At 41.2% G+C, this 11,132-nt stretch overlaps 2 protein-coding genes across 2 annotated transcripts in view; both read right to left on the minus strand.

Annotated features, from left to right (window-relative positions):
* The window catches only part of LOC103469446 (protein FAM83F-like), an 8,037-nt gene extending 6,368 nt beyond the window's left edge, over nt 1-1,669 (minus strand). Inside the window, exon 1 of the mRNA XM_017306149.1 lies at nt 1,101-1,669. Within this exon, the coding sequence (XP_017161638.1) occupies nt 1,101-1,574 (474 nt within the window). The 5' untranslated portion in view covers nt 1,575-1,669. The remainder of the gene's footprint in view (nt 1-1,100) is intronic.
* Nucleotides 1,670-5,262: 3,593 nt separating this feature from the next.
* Nucleotides 5,263-11,132, minus strand: part of grap2a (GRB2 related adaptor protein 2a) — a 30,203-nt gene continuing 24,333 nt past the window's right edge. Inside the window, exons 5-8 of the mRNA XM_008417129.2 lie at nt 8,740-8,926; nt 7,236-7,328; nt 6,683-6,802; nt 5,263-5,926 (exon numbers count right to left, since the gene is read on the minus strand). Of these exons, the coding sequence (XP_008415351.1) occupies nt 5,747-5,926; nt 6,683-6,802; nt 7,236-7,328; nt 8,740-8,926 (580 nt within the window). The 3' untranslated portion in view covers nt 5,263-5,746. The remainder of the gene's footprint in view (nt 5,927-6,682; nt 6,803-7,235; nt 7,329-8,739; nt 8,927-11,132) is intronic.

Genomic DNA, 11,132 nt, shown 5'->3' on the forward strand with positions numbered 1-11,132 from the left:
TCCAGGAATATTCCAGACTGAATCCAGAACATCCAGGAATATCGGGAATATTCCAGACTGAACTTCCAGGAATATCAGGAATATTCCAGACTGAACTTCCAGGAATATTCCCAACGGTTATGAGTTTATCCATCTGGAAAATGTTTCCGTCTGATTTCTATGAAAGAATCTGAATAATAATAATAATGTGATGTTTGACTATTTTAAGCTAATTAGATTATAAACATTTGACATTACAGATAATTTCCTAAACGTTTAGCTGCTGCATATTTACAGAAATATTTTCTTTACCTTTAACAAACAATAACTTTTATGTTCAGTTTGTTGTTTTTGATCCAGAAATGAATCAGATCGTCTGTCTGACCTGCAGCTGAATCATCACCACAGTGACGTCACAGAGTCACATGGCCTCCTCCAGCCAATCAGAGGAGTCGGTTCTGTTCGTTTTAGCCTCATTATAATGAATCAGATTCATTATAATGAATATTTGTTGTTTTACGGTTAAATCTCATTATTATTATTATGTTAAAATTATGTTTTTATTGCTGGTTTCTATGGTTTCAGGTTTTAAGTCATTAAATCCTTTTACTGTGACGAACTTCATTATCATAATAGTATTAAATTCCAGTCTTAATAATAAAAACTCCAATAGTTTAACGTTTTAGAAGATTATATAAAAACATATTTAATTTTAAAACATGAGGTAAAAACATTTATTTCCTTATTTGCAGAAGTTCAGAAAAAATCGATTCAGATGGTGAGAAAAAGCTCAAAAATCTATTTTATTAAGAATAATTCTTAGATATTTGTTTAATTAAGAAGCTAAATTAACGTAATGAATGTGCAGAATTTGATCCATTAACATTTCATCTGTCGCATCATTTAAACTGAATATTTGAATCGGTTCTGAGTGAAAAACCCTAAAACTCTGGATGGGTTCAGGAAGCTGGAAAATCATTTTCTGTCTTTTTGAAACTTGTTTTTATGCATCACATCTTCCTTTAATGACGGATTAAATAGTTTTTAGTTCAAAGGTGATGATATAAACTAACCAGTTAGTAACTAGTTGCATCGATGAGCCTCTGGTTCCGGTCGGTTACCTTCTGGGCGCCTTGGATCAGCCTCCTCACCACCTCCTTGATGTGCGGCCCCGGCTCTTTGGGCGGGTGTGTGTACACGGACACCCGGGTCACCCCCTTGTACACGCCGCTGCAGGCCGGCCAGCCGATGTCCAGCGCCGGGACCTCGGTGTCGGACATCTGCGGCCAGTAGGTGGAGTGGACCCCGGAGTCGGCGCTGGTGGCCTCCTTGGGCTTGTCCGGCTCGCCGGGCTCCGGCTCGCTGTCCGGGTCGTACTCCTGGAAGCCGTCCCGGATGGCCCGGACCTCCCTGGCGCACAGGAAGTCCCGGATGTTGTCCTCCTGCAGGCGCATCCTGAAGGCTCCGTCCCCGTGGCGCAGCAGCTGCTCCAGCGCGGCCCGCTGCTCCTCGCTGTAGTAGAACTCCGGCCGGGACTCCGGGACCTTCTCGTTGACGTGCTGGTTGTCCAGACACAGCAGCTGGGACTCCGCCATGGCCTCTGCGACGGCTGCGCTCACCTGGGCCGACAGGTGAGGAGGGAGCGCAGGTAGGAGCGGGGGGCGGGGCTAGGGGACCGACACGAGGCGCCCCGCGGTCCTGAAGGCTTCCGGCTGGAAAACCTTCAGAATAAAGTCAGTAGATTAATAAATATCGGTCAGTTTCATTTATAAAGTGCTGCTGCATGATGACAAACACAGAAACGATCAAAGAAAAACACTCCTGATGGTCCAGTGGACCCGGTTCTACTGGAACCAGAACATCTGCTCCACCTCCAGCTGCTGTGGTTCCGAGTCAGACCAACCTGTTCCCCTCCTGGCCTGTGGGGGCGCTGCACCAAAAACCACTGAAGGAACACAGTAAAAACTCCTGGGTTAAAAATAACCCAATCCGTAACCCAACGTGGGTTGTTTTAACCCAACTGGGTTCAGGGTTTGACCCAGTTCATCGGGTCATGGCAGCTGACCAGAGGTTGGGTTAAATGGGTTGAGACTCATAACCCAGTTACTGTACCACTATAGTCGGGTTAAAATGTAAAAAGATTTATTTTAAATTTCACTACATAAAAACAGGATTAAAACCATCTGAATTTAAAGGTTTTTTATTTCCACATATAGAGGCAGCAGATTTACTACAGTTACAAAACACAAGTTGTTTTAAAAGTATATAGTTAAATCACTTCGACTCATTTGGCTACGACTCCACATGTTTCTGTTTCTACACTAGAAAACATTTCATGTAAAAAGTCTGTTTTACAGAAAACTTTCAGCCATTAGGAGCATTTTAACAACTTTAGCATTTTTTCAGTCTCCCTGCATGAAGACATTTCGGTTCCATGTTGTCACGTTTTGTATTTGAGCCGCCAGGTTTGACCTGATGGAGAGAAGACAGATTAAATGCACGTATTTAATCTGATTCAGAGATTCATGTTGACTTACAGGCTGGATGTGGATGAAACCTGAACCTCCAGGTTGATGGTCTGAATCTTCTCCCAGGTGAGTAAGTAGAGCGGAGAACTGGCAGCATCTTCTTCTGCATCAAACATAAGGTCTGGAGGACCAGAGGTCAGAGGTCGATTAGGATACACGCCTCACCGACCAGACTGGAGTTGGATTGAATGACATCAGAACGTTTTTTAAATGTCTGTTTTGTTTCCACAGATTAAAGTTTCAGACCATAATCTGTTTCAAATCGGTTCAGATTTTAAGTTTTTACAAACTTATCAGGATTTATTTCTCCTGGATTCTTTAAATCCAGATCAGTCTGGACCTCAGCAGACGGCTGCTGTCTTAAGATACCTGAGGTTGAGCTGAAGGAAATCATTTAAAAACTTCCTTCCACCCGTCCATTTTCTAACACCTGGTCCCTCAGTGGGGTCAGGAGGTGTTGGTTCCTCTCCAACGTTCTGGGCGAGAGGCTTGGTCACCTGGACAGGAGGGGTCACCTGGACAGGTGTGGTCACCTGGACAGCTGGACAGGCGGGGTCACCTGGACAGCCGGGTTCACCTAGACAGGCGGGGTCACCTGGACAGGAGGGGTCACCTGGACAGCTGGACAGGTGGGGTCACCTGGACAGGAGGGGTCACCTGGACAGCTGGACAGGTGGGGTCACCTGGACAGGTGGGGTCACCTGGACAGGCGGGGTCACCTGGACAGCCGGGTTCACCTGGACAGGTGTGGTCACCTGGACAGGAGGGGTCACCTGGACAGGTGTGGTCACCTGGACAGGCTTGGTCACCTGGACAGGAGGGGTCACCTGGACAGGNGGGGTCACCTGGACAGGTGTGGTCACCTGGACAGGAGGGGTCACCTGGACAGGTGTGGTCACCTGGACAGGAGGGGTCACCTGGACAGGTCGCCAGTCTGTCACAGCATTTAAAAACTTGATTCTGAAATTTATTTATAATTTAAAAACAAATGAAAACAGAAGGAAGGAAAATACTTTTAGTTCTGATTTGTTCTTTTTTGATACTTTTGTTTGTATTTTCTCTGGTTAAAGAATTACTTTTGTCAGATAATTACTAAATTTTTATTGTTATTATTTAGAATTTTATTTTATTTATTTTGGTGGCAGCAGCTGATTAGCATCTCAAAATAAAACCTGACCTTTGACATCAAATCCCAGGAGTCGGACAGGAGGCTTCATGATGCTGAGAAGTGGATACAGAAGGAGGAAGTTGAAACCATCACTTCCTTTTCTTTCTAACCAATCAGATTTGAAGAAGAGCAGCAAAAGCAAAGGAGGACGATGGACAAGCTCCGCCCAGAAACGCCCTCTAAAGTCCCACATGGCTGCATGTCTCACAAACAAAGCCTCGCGGTTCTTAGCTTCTATGTAAACATGGCGTCTTTCACTCCGACTGACTCTGCAGAATATTTCTGAGTCGATTAGTTTAGCATTTCTGCCGGATTTTCAAAAAATATCAGCCACAACAAGGGAACCAACAAGGTCATGTCGTCTTTTTTGGACGACATCAAGATGTTTGAGCCACGCAATGCCTCCAACATTGTGGCGTTGCAGCTAAATGCTACCGATCGATGAGGAAAACAGCAGATCCTCACACCCTCAGCATAAATATAGCTGTGGACAAGATAGCTGATGGCTGTTGTTCTTGGAAGGCTGGGTGAGTCGGACATTCATGGTTTAGAGGGTTTGAATGTGCCTAGGACTGATACACGGTATTCAGAGGCTAACACGATTAGCGTGGCTAACACGATTACAGTTTAGTAAAAAGCCGTTTCAGGTAAAATGTATGTCAGATACGGTACACATTGCATATTGATCTGTTCAGCTAACGTAAGGCTGTAACTGACAGGCTTCAGGATGTAGAAGTTGTATCGGTACTGCCATTATGCTGTACTCGGCTAAAAGGTTTTCATAATGGATGTTTTTATTATTGACTATTTTTTTCATTCACTAAACACAAAGAAAGCAAAGCAATAATACTTACGCCAGCAAACACTTTGTTCTTATTGATCCTACGACGGTTGAGCTGCTAATGCGGTCGTGCTCAAGCTTTGATCCAAGCAAGGCTTTCCGTTTCAGATTTTGGAAATCTGTGAATTTTAGTTCCACAAACACGATCAGGATACCTGACATCGCCTGTACAGATTCCCACTGACGGTGGAGAACCATTCGAGTCCTGACGCAAAAACTTTCTGCCTGTCTGCTAGTCCACAATGTACATTAGCATGTTTACTACTGTAGCTTGTGTTTGTGAGACGGTCAGGCACGTGGTAGCTGCGCTGTGACGTAAAATGGCCGTTAGCCAATGAAACGCAGCCCCTGTGGTAAGGTCCATTAGCAGAGCTAGCTAACAACTGATGATGTCACTTATTTTACTGTAGCGTATTGATATTGAGCCGTTAGCAACCGTCTTCAGTCAGAGGCCTCTACAGATTAATTGACTGCTACTGGAGATCACAGCTTCACTGTCTGCAGTGACTGAAGAGTTAAAATATTTAGTTTCTCTTTTTTAATTGAATTGTTTTATAATTCAAATTAAATATATAACAGTCATAGAAACAAACCACAGAAGTGGAATAATGAAAAAATGTTTTATTAATAGAGAATCTATAAATGAATCCACTGCAGGTGAAATGAGCCGTTCTTATTTAGAAATAATTCAATAAAACTCTGGAAAACTTTTATTTATGAAGAAAACATGAAGTCATGAAGCAGCAAAATGTTTTTCTGTATTTATTTACTGAAACGTGTAAAATGTAAACATGAAGCAGCACAAGAACAAAACTGTTCAACCTGTGCAGCTTTTATTTTGAAAACCACCCGTTCCGCTTTACCTTATTCAGTTTTTGTTATATTTATGCAGTTCAATGAGGCAGAAGATAATAAATGATAAACAGAAGTTCATAAGGAAACATCAGGAGATGAATAACAAAGTTTCTCTTCAGTGAATTTAATGATCAAATGAACCAAGGAGCTGACTGATCAGGCCAACAATCAATCAATAAATCAATAAATACCTGCAGCCGCCTTATAATACAAACGGTAAGAAACATGGCTTCTGCAGCACTTCCTGTTGAGAAACGTCCTGCAGGCCAGAAGGAAAAGTTCAACCTGACGGAGCCACGCCGGGCGGCGAAGCGTTCAGAAACGCAGCCGCCGCAGCGCCGCTGCAGCCTGGCCTGCAGGTGGCGCTGCGGCTCCTCATATCGGAGCTGTGTGGTTAGCCGGAAACAAGCCGCTCTGGCCCCGCAGCCGTCCTCTCCACCACGCCTGGTCCGAGCGATCCAAGACCTCGATGATGTCGCCGGCAGAGAAGCCCAGCTCGTCGTCTTCCTCCGCCGTGAAGTCGTACAGCGCCCTCACCTGGACGCCGCCGGCTCTCTGCAGGAAGAGGGACAGACATTTATCACTATGCAGCGAGCGAACAGCTGCTGAACCACCGGCTAACTTCACAGCAGGGAGCTTTTCCTGAGGGCCACATAACGTTTCCCTTCTCTGGTGGGGTTTGTAACAGAAAAGGTGTTACACGGTTATCACCTGCGGTTTCTCGATTGATTTTTACCCAGAAAGCACATGGGCAAAAACCGTTAGTGAAACGGTCACTGGGACTGACTAGTATATATTCCATTGAGGGAAACCCGGGATGCGGCGTTCATAACAGACACGTGTTCATCTGCTCTACTGCTAGCAAACAACCGCACTAATTAAATAACATAAAAGTCCAGCAGTTCCCTAAAAGTCCAACAGATGGCAGCAATGCGCCATGCAAAACAAAACACCCAGTTTACAGGACACACTTCCTGCTCAAGAGCCCCCTGGTGGTTAAACCGGAAATTACAATATATGAAAAAAAATCTGAATGCTCTGGTATTGTTCAGGGGGCCGGATCTGGCCCGCGGGCCATAGCTTGGGGACCGCTGCATTAATTATTCAACCGGAAATCCTTTATTCAAATTTCAACTTGATCAGGAACAAACATCGAGTTATGCATCAAATCAGCTCAGTAAAAATAAACAAAAACTAACTTGACGTCCTGAGGACTCACACACACACACACACACACATCTCTGCCACATTGTTTAAACCGTTGAATAAAAGCGCGGTCTGTGTGACATGCTAACAGCTAGCAGAGCTGACCGAAGGCAGCGGCATGGTCTCGGAGGTGCGGCGCGGTGGGCAGGCGGAGCTGATGGGGCTGCTGCGGCCCCCCGGGTGTCCGATGGTGTGCGCTCGCTCCTCGAAGCCGGGACGTTTGGCCTGAAACAGGAACACAAAGGAACAGATGATGCCGAGCAGTTTGGATAAACTAAGGCTCTGTGTCGGGTTTAAAGTCTGTAAACTCCAGTTAACGATTAACTGACGGCTTTTCTCAACAATCGATTAATCACGATTAATCACGATTGATCTGATTGATCTGATTGATCTGATTGATCTGCTGAATCGTTTCAGCTCTAGTTTCGATCAGAGTCTGACTGAAGAACTTGGTATGAAACTGTTAACCAGATTCAGACAGGATGTGAATTCAAAACGGAATCTGAAGTTTGGACATGATTCTTTTCGTTTTGCCTTTGACCTCCAGCTGATCCGTCACTCTGGACGCTGCTGAAATAAACGCTCCCAGCCGAACCCAGAGCTGCAGTCAACACCGTGATAAACAAAGTGGTTCTGAATGAGCAGCTGAGTTTGGTACCAGCTGGCTGGACGTCTGTTCAGAGGAGCGGCGCGGCGCGGCGGCGACGGCTGCAGCAGAGGTTCGATGCTCAGGCAGACTTCCTCTCTTCCCCTGCAGGAAGGAAGCAGAGCGCAGATAAAAACACAACAGCCTCGTCTACTCAGACGCTCACAAATCAAAAACTTTCTCAAGCTTTTGGCTCAATCTGGACGAGGAAACTGACGACAGTTACTGCTGCAAATAAAGTGAAACTGTATTTTTCTGTTCTGGTGACGATGATCCCAGAAGCGCAGATGAAATGATGGCGGTTCTGATCCGATCCGCTTAACAGCAATCAGTCAGATTTCAGCAGAAACGGATCAGAACCTGCAGCAGATTCAGGGAAACGTTTCACACCAAGACGGGGAAACGGACTATTAACACATTTAATCTGGTTGTTTTTTAATCTGCAGCACAAAAAACAACAAATTCACAAAAAAATAAATAAGTTTGCAGTTTAAGAGCTAAAATGATAAATTATAACATTTTATTTTTGTTTGAGAAAGTAAACAGAATAAATTTAAATTTAAGCTGAGAGAGAAAAGAGACTAAATATGTAAATAAAAGTGATAAAAACTATTTATTAAAAATGTATTTATTGCATGTTCTTTGAGTTTCGCTGCGCTGAAATAAAACATGCAATTATTTGAATTAAAATAAACAAATGACTAATAAAAGGATCAGATCATCCTGAGATTAAAAAACGACATCGTGGTTCCAGGAAGCGCGAATCAGAAACGACTTCCTCGTTTCTCAGAACCGTTTCATGCATCCAAAAAACTCAAAATGTTTCACAGAAAATTATTCATCTGAAAAAAGCAACAATCTGGGATTTAAAGTAACATTTAGACGTTTTGTTTCTGTTGCTGGTTTAAACCCAACTGGGTCCTGGAGGCCCGGCGTCCTGCAGGTCCAGGTTCTGCTGATGATCCATCACCTGGTTTAAACCAGGAGAGAGTAAAACATGCAGGACTTCTGGGTTAAACATCCATTAAGACGATTTGAATCCCTTTTATTGAGCTCATGTTTCTGCACTTACATATTTCACTGCTTTGATTCAATATTATGGTTTTAATATGATCGTAATTTTTAATATTTATCATAATTAATAGAAATAAAGGCTTTAAAACTGTCTTTGTATCTAAATAACGTCCGACTTCATGAAATAAATCAACAGTTTGGAAATATTTTAATTTATTGAATGAATATTATGTGTTTATCATATGTTGCTGTTTTCTTCCATAAATTAAAACATTAATTATTCCTGATTATTGATTAATAATATTCACTAAAATGTTTGCGATTTCAACTCGGCGATTTTAGCAGAAACTTATTAAAATCATCTAGAATTTTAACACGAATATATAAAAACAGGAAGTTTCTCTCCCAGTAATAACTTTATATAATTATTTAACTTCATTCGGAGCATAAAAAGAGGCGATGGAGGGAAACGGCCTGTCAAAGTGTCCAGGTGTGTGTCTACCTGGGGGCCCGGGGGGCTCCTGCCCTCCTGGCAGCCATCTTGGAGGCAGATCAGCCTGGTTTTGGAGATGGACGTGGTTTTATAAAACTCCACCAGCTTGTTGAGGGACGTGAACTTCTCGGACCACAGGAAGTACTGGCCCTTGTTGTCCCGCATCACCTTGAAGTGCTGAACGTCGTTCTCATGTCTGAAGCAGAAAAGTTTTCAGAGTTCAGGATCAGATCCGTTTTAAACACATCAGTTTAAACTCTTTTCATTCAGATCCACGTTTATTATTTTAACAAAAATATCATTAACTAAACCTTAAAGCTCCAAAATATTCTCTCTGCTTTTACTGCAAATGTCCCAGTAAACTTGGAAAACGATAAAACTAACTTACAGGTAAATTAACAGCAAGATATGTGAAATTATTTACAGTCAATAATTTCTTAATATTCATGAAAGTTTTGGTAAAAGTTTCTTTTTGTCTGGTTTCTAGTTTACTGAGATATTTTCACTAGAAACTAAATAAAAAAACGTGATAATATTTTGTGCTTTTGCAGTGAATGTTTTCCTATAATCATAATTCAGGATAAAATCGTCTCATTAAACGTGTCTTTGAAATTAACAGATCAGAGTTTTGCATCCAGAAACAGTTTTTATTAAAATATCTAACATATGAAACCAGATTGTGTCGGTGAGCTGAATCTAGATGCTTTAGATCTTTGTCTGACTGAAAATGTTGTTTGTTTTGGAGCAGAAACAGGAAGCTGCAGAAGAATCCCAGTTTATTCCTGAGGATCAGCTGCACTGCCCCCTGCTGGTCCACCGCAGGACTCCTGCTCAGCTGGAAACGTATAAAATGTTATTTGACTCATTTTTAAGTCTGGATGGAAAATATAAGATGGGAAAAAAATCAAACTTTATCTGCAGTAAATGCATCCAAATGTTTTTACCTTTTCACAAAATCAGCATTAAATGCAGAGTTTGGTTGTAACTAGTTACTGAAGTAACGTTTTGGACGCACGTTTACTACGCCGTACTTTTACTTTTCATTATAAAGGTTCGTTTCTCTGCTGTAGTAACATTTCTGGATTTTCTTCCCACTGAAGGAAAAACAAAAAGTTTTAACCAGAAACTCACAGCTGCAGTTTCTGTTCAGGTTTTTATTGACAGAAACGGATTTGGAAACTTTTTATGTTTGTTATTTTTGTTGCTTACATGAATTATTTCCATTTACAAGATTTACACTTAACTTCATATTTTAATCCACCGGATTATGTAATTTTTACATATTAAATTATGGATAATTTGACTTTTCTGGTTAAATGTTTTACTTTTGTTTTATGCTTTTAAAAACTCCTGACGTTTAAATCTGGACGTTTCAGACATTTTGATCTTTATTTTCTGAAGACAAACGTTTTAAAGAGCCGAACCTGAATAACTGAGTTGAACTGATTCTGGTTTTATTTGCTGCAGTTGAACATAAACGTTTCGCTGCAGCTGCAGTTTCTGTTTATCACCATAAATGGAAACATAAATATTTCTGTCTCAACATCTTCGACTAAAATAACATCTTAAACAGATTTAAATTTTTAACTAAAAAGGACAAAATCCAGATTCTGACAAAAATAAAACCTGAAAATATTCACAGCTGCTGTAAAGTTTCCAGAATGGTCATTAATAAAACTATTTAAATAATGATGTAAAAACTGTGGAGAGGTTTCAACTCCCACAGCTAATTTAAATGAAAATTTGTTACTTTTCTTTGTTTTGGGGAAATCTGAGCCGGTTATGAGTTTCAAAGTTTTAAATGAATTTCAGATCTTCGACATCCATCATTCAACAAATGTTAAATCATAAATAATTACAGAAAACCTTTCACTCATTATTTTAAATACCAGAATATAAAAACATGTTGTTCATTAAAAACAGGGGCAGGACGTTTTAGATCATCTAATCTGAATATAATAAAAATAAATCAGATCAGAGAATTTCATCACTCAGATGTTTTCAGCGATTTTTCACTTTAATCCAGAGTCTGAAGATTATTTTTACATTTTACTGCCAGTAGAAAAACCGTAAAGTTTGGAGGATCAGATCTGATCAAAGAGGCTTATTGAATAAAAACATTTTTATTGATCAGTTTTAAACTGTTTGGAGCCGTTTGGCCAAAATAAACGTTAAGAAAAATCCAGAAAAAAATAAGAAACTGGATGAAAACTGATCAGAGTTACAGAGAAAATCAAGAAATTAAAGTTTCCGTGTTTATAAAAATACAGAATCACCTGAAAAATACGAGAATTAAACTAACAATCAGAAGATTTGATAAAAAACTAAAATACTTTGTGCCAGGGTGTGAATACTTTGTGCCATGGTGTGAATACTTTGTGCCAGGGTGTGAATACTTTGTG

The sequence above is a fragment of the Poecilia reticulata genome, linkage group LG8 (assembly GCF_000633615.1).
Source record: "Poecilia reticulata strain Guanapo linkage group LG8, Guppy_female_1.0+MT, whole genome shotgun sequence".
In the NCBI taxonomy this organism is placed as follows: Eukaryota; Metazoa; Chordata; class Actinopteri; order Cyprinodontiformes; family Poeciliidae; genus Poecilia; species Poecilia reticulata.